The following is a 12636-nucleotide window of genomic DNA, read 5'->3' on the forward strand; positions in this document are numbered from 1 at the left end:
CTTCCGGCAGGCTCCACAAGGGCCAGTCTTGTTCGTTGCTACTGAGGTACTGAATTGTAATGATTTTGAATCTCAGAGCATGTTTATGCCTGGACCACTCAGGGAGGGAATTTTCATTCATTTCTTTTGTCAGGCCAGTGAGGCCGTAGAATTCCTCAACTGAAATCTCATTCAGTTCAGACCCTTCACTGCCGGATGAGGTAATTGCTGATACAGGCCAAGCCAGGGCAGGTTAACCTTCTTTCACATTTAAACACAGCTTTAAGCTTTTCCAGTGTCTGTAGGATTCCCCAACTGAAATCTGCATCAGTTCCGACCCTTCACTGCAGGAACAGGTCATTCCTGATGTCCACAGTCAGTGGGTGCTGAACCTTCAATGGACTTTAACCAGAGCCCTACATTTCTCTTATGGCGTGTCTCTTCATCCCATTGGGAGTTATTGACTGATTCATCTTGGTTTGGTGAATCATTTGATCTTTCCAGATGTTTGGTTTCCTCTTCATAAACCAGATGAGCCCCTGTTATAAAACGATGATTAAGAGCATCCTTGGGACTGATTCTATGTTCAGCTGATGTATGCAGACAGCATTTCATGAAGTCTAAAAATGTTATCTCCAGACTACTTCTGGAGCCCTGAATGCAGTAGCCCTCATGGTCATTCCAACTCTCAATTGGCTCACTGGAAGAGCCAGACCAAAGTCGATCAGCTTGATTTTGAAGGGCAGATTTGAATGATTGACAAGCATTATGTTGTCAGGTTTCAGGTCCGTATGAAGTTTCCCAATATTCTTCAGGCCATCAAATGCCACCAGTAGCTGTTGAGTCACGTAACCAATTTCAGGGATCTTCAGGGTGGACTTATTCTCTTTCATCAGGGCATGAAGGCTCCTGTCAAGCATTTCAAAAGCCAGACAAGACATGTTTTTGAATTTTCACGATGTTGTTATGGTCAGGGTCAGGAGCCTTGATCTTTTTTAACATCGCCATTTCTCTCTGAATGTCTTCAACTTGTACTTTTGTGTGGATTTTTATCGCCACATGTTCTTTCTTGGATAGGTTGACACATTGGACGACTTTGCCAAACATTGTCTCTCCATTAAAGCCATATATTTTATAGCTGAAGTTATTGCTGTTGAGTACACCCTCTTTTTTTACGGCTTTCTCCATGCTGGTTCTCAATGTCAATGCTGTGGACACTTTTGAAAGTAAATGTTTTTTCCAAAGGCTGTTGACTGAAAATAACCTACCATTAAACATTCCCGCTGTTATATTTGATATCAATGATGACATTGATCTCTTTGTTCAGTCATTGACATCATACAGAAGAAAGTGGAAGATCAAAAATTGTCAAAAAGATCTAAGGCCTAGCCTCAACAATTGAAATGCAATGGACAAATTAAAGGAAAAACTGAATAATTTATTCACTTTTTAAGTTAATGATAATATTTGTTTCTCTCTAGAAAACTAGAAAATGCACTTCCTGCTGAATGTTAAACGTATATGCTAAACTGGTGAAAGAAAATGTGTGATAAAAAAAGGAACCGGTCCTCGTATCAACATTCTGGAAGCATCCCATAGTAACCCACAATGATCAGAATATTGCAGGAAAAGGCTAGTATGTTTAAGAGTATAAATATTTGAACTAAGTGGTTTACTAGCTGAATTATTCCTCAGGCTGAAGGTTGTGATGATAATCAAAATTGGCTGAAGCATGTTTAAGTGGCGTTATTAGAGAACCATCTAAACAGTGACTGTCCGCATACAGGTATATGAAGCTACCTGTCTGTTATATTAATTTCGCCTGCGACGTTGATCTTGTTCCTGCAATACAATAAAAAAAACTGATTATAAAAAATAATAAACATTTTGACATTTTCATATACATATATTTCAGATATAAATATCCTCCAACACTTTTTACACTTTAGACTCGCCCACCCCACCATAGTGGTCACTGGTCAGTAGCTTATGGGGGAATTAAACATTTTCTGTGAACGATCCGACTGATAAGACTGTGACTGTATTAATTCATCACCACTAGAGGGAGCCAGCACCTCTGTTCTGCCCTGCCATGCAGCTTCTTGGCGATAAAGACCCAGAGTGTGCGAGTGTGATGCAGAAGTTAAATAACATTATTACCTTTGAGGAAAAATTCAGCCAAGAGATGTAGCTGAGGTGTGAGTAGCAAACACAGCTGTGTGTGAGTGTGCATGTGTGGATCCATTGGCAAAACGCAGACAGAAGACCACCCAAAGAGCCAGAGTTCCACCAATGTTATCACCAGAATCTGTGGTACTAAAACACACGCACACACACGCACACACACACACACACACACACACACAGAGTTGCGCTTGTCCACTCACTGCCCCCAAATAAGAGTGTGTATGTTTGAGCTGACAGTGTTTACATCCAAATCTTAGGTCTGTTCCGTTCTGAAGGGGAAGTCTTAACAAACTATTGCTGGTGTCATTTAACAGAGATTAGCCCTCTTACCCCTATTCTCAAATATGATGCGTTTACACCTTGAAACGTCCAAAGTGACTAAGCCTCAGCAACGAGGGCCTTAAAAGGCAATTTTCAGGGCCACAAACATAAATCAGAGACTCTGCTTTATCAGTTTTTTTTATTATTGTTGAGATAATCCTGTCGTATAATGTGAAGATTTTTTGGGGATATTCATATTAAAACTGGGAAGGAAGAACGAGTGTTGCAGGCCGCAGTGTACTATCGGAGAGAAAGGCTAAATTAAAGGTTTTTACAAGTGTGTGTGCGAGTGAGAGTGTGTTCTTGTCATGTTCTTGACTTACCTTTGAACTGCTTATGAGGTAATGCATGTTTTTGTTCTTAAACAGAAATATATGTGTATGTTTACATATTGTGTGTGTGTGCAGAGTAAGACGTTGTTTTCCCACAGTGGACAAGGATCAGTGGAGAGTGGGAGCACACAGGAAGCAAAGTCTCCTAGGAATTTGAACCCTGGGGAATCTCATCTGCTGTTCATCAGCCATCAGTCACGCCACACACACACACACACACACACACACACTGAAACAATTGAACATGTACTCTAAACACTGCAGTTTAAAATAACGCTTTACAGCCTGAGCTTCGAATCAGCTGCTGAAACCCAATATTTGGAGAATGCTCCACTGCTGAAAATGTACGTACATTTTTTACTGATTAGACGTCAGTGTGTTCATTCATGGCACTGGGCTGCCCTCCACATCTGTCCAGTTCAACGAGTCACGTAAATAAAAGTATAGTGGGACCCAGAAGGGAGCATTCTTTCAAAAAAGGACATAGAAAAAAAAACAGAGGGGGAGGGAGACGGAGGGAGTGTCATTCCACAGGCACTTGATTACTTGCTCGTATCAAGCTGGAGCAGACCCTCAATTGTTGACCACTTGCAGGATGAACCACAAACCACTGGAGGCTTATTATAACAGCCGACCTGTGGGTTACACTAACAGCCCGCGGGCCAGGAGCCGTGATAACCTGTTGACCTACGATGATTTGAGAGAGGAGAACTGCTGCACTGCTGGACGAAGCTTTGGGTAACTCTTTGATTTACTTTCCCCATTGAGGCAGATGTTCATGTATTGGTCAGGTGTGTTTTTGTGCTTTGTTATCAGTATAGAGAGCTGAAAGTTAGATTCTTAAATATTAATTTAAAAGCATGGGGAATAGGATTTTGTCCAGCATGTCTACTACATGTTCCCTGTATGAGACTCATACTTCATTGTTTTAACACTGAAAAAACTGAACATGGTTCTTGATCCAATGATTCTAAAGGATACAAATGTAACCTGGTGTTATATGAAATAACGGTTTAAAACACACAATTTTAATAAGCTCTATTGCTTGAATACTTAATCTCTCTCTAGTTGTATATATAGAGTGTATTTTTTTTCATTTTCATTTAGATTAGGTTAACTATGTGGAAGTTTGTAGTCTCTCTCGCAAAATGTTTAATGTGTAACTTGGAGACTGAGATGAGACAAGCTCCTGATGTGTGGTTTCCAAAATGGCTTGAGTGTGTGTGTGTGTGTGTGTGTCATGTGTGTGGGTTTGTGGGTATGTGTGTATGTGTGTGCGTGTACAGGTCTCATGTTGTGGGGACATATATATGTCACATTTTGGGGACTTGTTTTCCTTGTGGAGACAAAAAGTCCTAATAACATAAATCATAAAAAAAAACTAAGGTTAGGATGTATAAAGGTTCAGGATTGGATTCAATTAAGGTTAGGGTTGGGTTGTGTGCAGGCCTATAAGCTACCATGTGGACATTATCTACTGTGTGTTTCTACAGCTACAGCAGCTCGGAGATGCAGCTCATGGCTCGCCTCAGTGCCGTTAAACGACGCCAGGCCCTTCGTGGTCCTTCCTACATGTTCTCTGCACCTTCAGTCAGCCTGTCTGAGGTTGAGCAGCGTTTCCTGGAGGCAGCCGAGTACGGCAACATACCAGAGGTGCGACGCATGTTGCTCGGCATGCCCAACTTGAATGTCAATGCTGTGGACTACATGGGCCAGAATGCATTGCAGCTGGCTGTGGCCAATGAGCATCTGGAGGTGACAGAGCTGCTGCTGGGGAGGGCGGATTTGGCCAGAGTGGGTGACGCCCTTCTGTTAGCCATCAGTAAGACGTGTCCATTTAAATGAGTCCAACTGCATTCTGCATTCTATTGGCTTATCCTTATATAATGTTGTCATGTACATCAGTCGTATATTAGCACGATATACAATTTACATACTACTTGTATAACAATTCCTCACTGTTTAGCTATTTAATTGTATCCAATAGCGCTTGTGCTGCATAAAGCTCCACATGCTATTTCACTGTTACAAACGGCTTCGTGCTGCAACTCAAAACCTAAGCTGAACTGAAAAAGTAAAGTTGTGGAACCTAGACCAAAATAAGGATACTCAGAATACTCCGAGCTGGGTGATATTCTAATAACATGTTGCCCTGTGTCTGTCTGTGCGTCCGTGTTGTAGGTAAAGGTTATGTTCGTATCACAGAGACCCTGTTGAGTCACCCTGCATTCAGAGATTCCCATCGTCAAACAGCGAGCCCTGCTCAAGTTGACATGTTGGATGACTTCTATGCTTATGATGAGGACGGGACGAGGTAAGACATTGGGAAGAAAGATGTGCGACAAAAAATTGTACAGCAGTGACATAAAGATCTCAATTCTCTGACATGTTGGGCAGTCCTGAATATATTGTATTAGCTGTCGACTTACCTTTTTGCTGCTTTGTAAAAATGTTCTGTTTGTGTGGATTCCCAAAGGTTTTCTCATGATGTGACTCCAGTGATACTTGCAGCACACTGCCAGGAATACGAGATCGTTCACACCCTGCTGAGTAAAGGCGCTCGCATCGATCACCCCCATGACTACTTCTGCAGCTGCGACTCGTGTAACTACCAGCAGCAGTTTGACTCCTTCAGCCACTCGCGATCAAGGATCAATGCCTACAGAGGCCTCGCCAGTCCTGCTTACCTCTCCTTGTCCAATGAGGACCCAGTGCTGGCCGCCCTGGAGCTCAGCAATGAACTGGCCATGCTGGCCAATATAGAGAAAGAATTTAAGGTACACATACTAAAGATCATACACGATCACCAACAACAATTGTGCAAACACCACAAGTCCTCTAAGATGACAGTGCACATTCGTTACTCCTATAATTTCCCCATTGTGGTGTTAGAACGACTACTGCCGCCTGTCGAGCCAGTGTAAGGATTATGTGGTGGGCCTCCTGGATCTGTGCCGCAGCACAGAGGAGGTGGAGGCCATTCTGAGCGGAGAAGAAGACTCTGAAGACAGCTATGGTCTCCCAGGTCGGCCCTCCCTTACAAGGCTCAAATTAGCCATCAAATATGAACTTAAAAAGGTTAGTATACTCACAAACAGGCAACAACAGTGAGGTAAGGTAAAGTAAATGTATTATAGTCGTGTCAGAGTGGACGGAATGACTAGAAACACAGTGAAAAAATGTCCCTTTGTATTGTGACTCCGTGCTGACAGCAGTCAGTGGCAGGTGGCATTATATTTTCAGGTTGTCGGTATGTCCTATTTCTTTTAAACGATATCTCTGGAAAACTTGAAGGAATTTCCTTATATTTGGTACAAATGTTCAGTTGCATGAACAGATTCGATTTCGGTGGTCGAAGACCATGAACAACCTCATGTAGACTTAGATTGTCGACAACTGTAGGTGTTTCTGGTCTGAACCACTGTGTCCATGTGTACTTCTCTCTTTAGTTTGTGGCTCATCCTAACTGCCAGCAGCAGCTGCTTGGTATCTGGTTTGAGAATCTCCCCGGCCTGAGACAACAGACCACTGCTATCAAACTGCTTGTGGTGCTGGCAGTGGCTATTGGACTTCCTGGACTGGCGGTGGCTTACTGGATCGCTCCGTGCAGCAGAGTAGGACCCTCATATTAACTCCTACACATCCAAACCTGACTTTAAGTCCCCACTGGAGGTTTTCTCTCATTGTTCGTTGTTCCTTCTCTCTCATCCAGGTGGGGAAAGTAATGCGCAGCCCCTTCATGAGGTTCGTGGCCCATGCCTCGTCCTTCACAATCTTCCTGGGTCTTCTCATCATGAATGCCGCCGACCGGTTCGCAGGAACCACCCATTTACCAAACATGACTCACCATCAGCACCCAGGAGGAGCACATCTCAAGTCGGACCCACTGCTGCTCTACCGCATGACCACAACGCCCTTCACATGCATGGAGATCCTCATCATTTCATGGGTCATCGGTGAGCATTAGATGATCGTGATCATTTAAAATGTCATGTCTTTCAGGGTTTGATGTTTGCAGAACTGCAGATGAGAGAGCAGGAACATGACTCTGTCATCATGTACTTTGTGCAGGTATGATCTGGGCTGAGGTGAAGGAGATCTGGAGTCAGGGACCGGGGGAGTATCTGGTCGAGCCGTGGAACTTCCTGGACTTTGCGATGCTGGCGATCTTCCTCGCCTCGTTTTTCTGCCGCTTCTCTGCTCTGAGACAAGCTGACTTAGCCCAGACCTATGTACACACACACTACACAACGCTGATTAATGTCACACTGCCCCCCGAGATACACTACTTCACACTGGGTGAGCATGCTCACACACCTGAAAAGATTAACAACCCTCCTTTACTTCCTGTATAAAAGTACAAACAGCAGCAGTAAGTTAGCACATGATGGTCCTGTACACAAAGGTGAAAGAAAAACTGCTTTTAAGGAAGAGCTGGGGCAGGCAGACGACAGGTTGGTGGCTGGCTGAGAATGTGCAGAAGATCCTGTGAGCTGGAGAAAAGGCAGGCGGGTTGGCTCTGGCGATCCCGAGGCACAAGAGGAGAATTGCATTAGGAGATTCACTGAGTTCAATAAAATAGAGAATAAAACAGATGAAACGTTAACTAATCCCATTTTGAATTAAAGCATTTTTGTAGGTGACCCTAATTAGCCATTGTTTAGTTCAACTGTTTCCATCATTTCATCTTGAGAGCCTGTAAAATACACATAATTTAGTACTTACTAAGTCACAGATTGCACACACGTCTTTGACAGGGACTAGATGCCAAAAGGACCAAATACTATTCACCAATTTACATGAAAAGCTAACTTTAATTTTTTTTTAGGGAAATAAATATTTGTGGAAAGTATTTGGAGATTTATTTTTGAACTAATAAAGTTCAAAGACTATTTTGTACGACAGCTATGTGAGCTGCAAGTGTTCCATCTCTACACACGTCCCTCTTCTGAACCGACAATGTGTTAATGTGCAAAAAGAGAAAGAATTTCCTTGTTACCAAAACTGGTTCTGAAGATCAATCTCAAAAATGTATCTACACACAGTGTTTTGTTAAAGCAGTCAAGCGCTAACGTTATTAGTTTGTTATCTTCTTAAAATTTTGACTTTTAATACTGAAATTTCAAGTTTATTCTAGGGTAGTTTTTTTCTGTTTAATCCCTCTAATCATGATGAATTGAAATTTGGACTGGCTTTATTCATATCCTTCTCTGTGTCCTAATGGAATTGTGTGTATTAGAAACCCTCCTCAATCTGCAATGTAAGCAGAACTACATGCCTGAAAAAGAAGAAAGTTTTACAAAGTTGATTTGCTGAAGTTCACTAACATGTCCGAGCTTTGTTTTTGCAGCACGTATCTACTGGCTGCCGTCAGATCCACAGCTGGTGTCGGAGGGCCTGTATGCAGTTGCAGTGGTGCTGAGCTTCTCTCGGATTGCTTACATCCTCCCAGCCAACGAGAGCTTCGGTCCACTGCAGATCTCTTTAGGGAGGACCGTCAAGGACATCTTCAAGTTCATGGTCATCTTCCTCCTGGTCTTCCTGGCGTTCATGATCGGCATGTTCAACCTGTACTCCTACTACCTGGGGGCAAAAGAGAACGACGCCTTCACCACGTGAGACCTTCAGATTTGTACACCACAATATCAACCTTAAGATAGGTCATACACAATTTATTTCCTGATCTGTTGTCTCAAAATCCAGCTTTAAATTGAACCCAGCCATTGCTTTAATTAATTTTAACCTCCACCATGGAATTCATGTTTTCCTCAGAGTTTGTCTGTTTGTTTGCAGGCTTACACAAAAGCTATTGTGCCCATTTTCCTGAAGCTTGGTTGAGCGATGTGGTTTGAGTCAGTGTAGGACAAACTCAATTTTGTTGCAGATCCAGGATTCTTTTTCACTCTGTTGGCATTCATCAACATTTTGTTCATTTGGAAGAGAATAATTCCTGGATCTTTATGACAAAAAAAATGCTGACATGTTTAGGGGCCTGATATTTATGAGTGTCTGTACTTTGGTGCCGATTTAAATATAAACCCAGACCTAGTCAATTTAAATGTGGTTTCATAAGGGGACTGTCTGGCCTTGGTGGAGGTATGCACTCAACTGAGTCCCATTATTATTACACCAGATGGGACACGCTGGCACAAAAAGGTTGTAAATGCATGATTTACAGATGAATAAGAGCGTGTGTGAAAGTGAATCCACAGATATTTCAAAAGAGTGATTTCCAACTTAACCAGGGACTACTCCTCATATGTCATGGATTAAATTTGGACACAAGTAGTCAGCAACATAACCTAATCAACCATGGAGTTATTTGTCCTTCTCAAATTAACTGATTTGATGGATATTTAAAGGCGGCGAGAAAAATAAATCTAAATCATTGTTTAGTATGTATGAAAGAAATTGTCACATTAAGCTGGGAGGGCCAAGATGCAGGTAAGTTAAGTTAGGTTGGTGAAGTTGAAGTTGAATGTGAAAAAAAGCACAGCCACGGTCGCCACTTTGCAGGAAAATGGCACCAAAACATTAGATATATTAATTAATGAAATCTGAAGTAAAACATGAGGAAAAATTTTAAAAGAAAAAGGGGAAACAGAGACCATATTCCTACTGAATATGCAGGGATACTGAATACAGGTGTAACACATTCAGAACAGATGTAGACGATTATAAAAATTCTAAAAAAAGGTCAAAGACAGGAAGTAAAGAAATACAAACGCTGCACACAAATCCAGAACTCCAATCACAAGGAAAATTAGGTGAACATCCGCAGCAGAAAAAGTCCATAAAAAAGGAAATCTTTTGAAAAAGTTCAAAACTGTCTCTCAAAAGATCCCAAGAGTTCCCTCTGCTTCACAAAATGCATGTTACTGCATTTATACACAGTTAATTATTGTTCATGAAAAAATAACTTAAGTAGGATTTTTCTTTGTGTGAAAGTTATGATGAAAGTCAAAAAAATGTATAACAGCTTTGAAACGGTTGTGCAGCAAAATAAACATCGTGTTAAAGACTGCAAGGATTTCACTGTGTGGCCTTTTTCTCACAGAGCGTCTTCAGCGTCTCCTTCATTGTGATTAATGGTTGTCTGAACTCCAAAATAACTTTTATCTCATCTCTCTCCATCTCCCTCTCTGTCAACCCTCTAGCCTGGAGGAGAGCTTCAAGACATTATTCTGGGCTATATTTGGGCTGTCTGAGGTCAAGTCCGTCGTGATCAACAACGGACACAAATTCATCGAGAACATCGGCTACGTGCTGTACGGGGTCTACAACGTGACCATGGTGATAGTGCTGCTCAACATGCTCATCGCCATGATTAACAGTTCCTTCCAGGAGATTGAGGTGAGTCAAAGAAATGTTGTCCACATAATGATGTCATCATGTGCTTCATGGGCAGGATGCATATACTGCAGGGCGCCAAACAAGAGTCAGTGGAGTACTAAGGCCCAACAGTCAATCAATCAACCTGCACCAAATTTCCCACACTCAAAGATATATGTACCCTTAACATGTCAGACTTTTAAAAAAAAGGATTCGCTTTGAAATCGATGAAAAGGTTCTTCCCTGACCCATACGCCATTCTCTTAAATAAAAAAATTGATAACAACTTCAGTTGGCCCACCGTTCCATGAGGTACTGCAACACATTGGAATGAGCAAGCCCCTAATCCATTTTCCTGTTCAAAAAATCGAGGGGAAGTATCATATATTACACTGATAGCAACACATACTACACTTGATCTTAGCCAAAAGGCCGAGAAGGGATTTCACAATGTTTTATGGAAATCAGTTAATTTGTTTTGGTGTAATCCTGCTGAAAAAACAAATGCTGATGAAAACATGAAAACCTCCTTGGTGGAGTTCAAAATGAATCCAGGCAATAGATCCCTGTCAAAAATGAGAAAGGAGGGTGTAGAGTTATATTTAAGCCATTTGAAGGCCATGAATATCTAATTTAGGGAACAATGACTTTTAGTGGCAATAATAATCTGCTGGAGCGTGTGTGTCCAACATCATGAGGTGCAGCCGGTGTGTTTTTCTCTTTCATCTCCAAACTGTTTTGTTTTCCCTTTTTAGGATGATGCCGATGTCGAATGGAAGTTCGCTCGGGCCAAACTCTGGTTCTCGTACTTTGAGGAGGGGAGGACGCTCCCTGTGCCCTTTAACCTGGTGCCCAGTCCCAAGTCCATGCTGGGAATGGGCAAAGGTATCAAGACCCTGCTGCTGTACTATGTGGCAGGACACAGAGAGGAGGAACCTGAGTCACAGCTTAATCAGGTACCACATACTGTTCTCATGTGTGTATAATGCCTGTGCAGCCAGTTAGTCCATGGAACCACAGTGGAGCTGGAGATGCAAAAGCCTGAGCACCTCCCAGTGGTTTCTCTGCTGCACTACAAGCTCCAGACCTGACGATAACAAGAAATGAATTTAACTTCAGCTTAATCTTCCAGCTCGGATCTTCAGGATATGGTGCTTCAACCAGCTCGACCAGGTATCAGGTACGTGTTTGTGTCCAGTTATTACTCATGTTGTGGGGACCTAAATCTTTCTACACAGTTTACGGACTGTGAAAGTTCCAATTATTTATCAAAATTATCATTTTAAATTGGGAGCATCTTAATGTTGTTAATTTGTTTTTTCCCATCACTGTTTGCAGAAGATCATGAAGCGACTGATAAAACGTTACATCATCAAAGCCCAAGCTGACAGAGAGAGCGACGAGATCACTGAAGGTAAATTCCGCAGAACGATCCCGAGACTGAACCGGTTTTTAATTGTTAACATTCATTTCGGGGGAACAAAGGTTTCTGAATGTTCTTGTCAGTTTGACTTTAATGTGAGAAACACGTCATGGATTTTGGATCTTCTTTTTTGACATGAAGCGCTGTGTCTGTTGTTCACTCAGGTGAGCTGAAAGAGATCAAGCAGGACATCTCCAGCCTGCGATATGAGCTGCTCGAGGAGAAATCCCAGAGCAAGGACACGCTGGACGGACTGCTGAAGAGAATGGGAGAGATCAGTTCATCTTCATAGGAGGCAGCACACAAGCGAAAAGGGCCTGTTCTGCATCCCTCGATGTAGATAAATAATAATAGCTTTAAAGCTTTGATATAAGAATGTATGTATGTGAATATAAATTTAAAAAAATGTAACTTATCACTTTATGTGGATAAATTATAAGTGGGAGCACACTGTTTAAAGAGGAGATTGTGACGTTTTCACTCACCTACAATAAACACAGATCATTTTAATTTAGACACTCACACAAATGGACGCATGTACTTAAGAAATTGTATAGTAAGTACTCCATTTGTAGATTAGTTTCAGGCAATATTTCATGTAAGCAAAAGGGCAAAACTAGAATGGCCCAACGGTATTATTAACATTTAATAATACCCCCCCCCCCCCCCCCCCCCCCCCCCCCCCCCGTTAATCGAAAAACAGACTTTACAACACAATAATCCTGCCGGCACACTGAATGAGAAATATTGACTGTTATAAAACATAATTAAACTGTTGATTTTGTCACTTCAATTTAATTTGCAGCATTAACTAAAGAAACCACAATTTCTTTTTTAGAAGCTTTAGCTACAAGCTAGTTTGTATTATCTGGCAACTATGATACATAAATAGTGATTTTTCTTTCCTCATGTATAAGAAGCGATTATTCATTGGTAAGAAATGATAATATAGAAATTATCCAGAGAATTTGACTTTAACCTCATGTTCAACTCAAAGCTATGACCTTAGTGACATATTTGTAAGGAACTCAAAAACCATTAATGAACCATTTGCCATGTTTT

General features: G+C 41.7%; 1 protein-coding gene and 1 pseudogene across 1 annotated transcript; one reads left to right on the forward strand and one right to left on the reverse strand.

Moving 5' to 3' along the window:
• The first annotated feature begins 3385 nt into the window (after positions 1–3385).
• On the forward strand, positions 3386–12035 carry trpc6a (transient receptor potential cation channel, subfamily C, member 6a). Its single transcript, XM_062405972.1, has 14 exons — positions 3386–3557; positions 4313–4641; positions 5001–5133; positions 5296–5596; positions 5712–5897; positions 6269–6433; positions 6532–6775; positions 6891–7118; positions 8170–8434; positions 9977–10172; positions 10907–11107; positions 11284–11331; positions 11490–11565; positions 11739–12035. The coding sequence occupies exons 1-14, from the start codon at positions 3415–3417 to the stop codon at positions 11864–11866; spliced, it is 2643 nt and encodes an 880-aa protein (XP_062261956.1). The 5' UTR covers positions 3386–3414; the 3' UTR covers positions 11867–12035.
• Positions 10442–10595, reverse strand: LOC133970224 (U2 spliceosomal RNA; annotated as a pseudogene).
• Positions 12036–12636: the final 601 nt, after the last annotated feature.

This window comes from Platichthys flesus, chromosome 15, assembly GCF_949316205.1.
Source record: "Platichthys flesus chromosome 15, fPlaFle2.1, whole genome shotgun sequence".
NCBI lineage: Eukaryota > Metazoa > Chordata > Actinopteri > Pleuronectiformes > Pleuronectidae > Platichthys > Platichthys flesus.

Coding starts and splice junctions, on each gene's coding strand:
- trpc6a (XM_062405972.1), top strand. CDS start 3,415: ATGAACCACAAACCACTGGAGGCTTATTATAACAGCCGACCTGTGGGT. Junction 3,558..4,312: donor ACTGCTGGACGAAGCTTTGG/GTAACTCTTTGA, acceptor GTGTTTCTACAG/CTACAGCAGCTCGGAGATGC. Junction 6,776..6,890: donor CATCATTTCATGGGTCATCG/GTGAGCATTAGA, acceptor TACTTTGTGCAG/GTATGATCTGGGCTGAGGTG.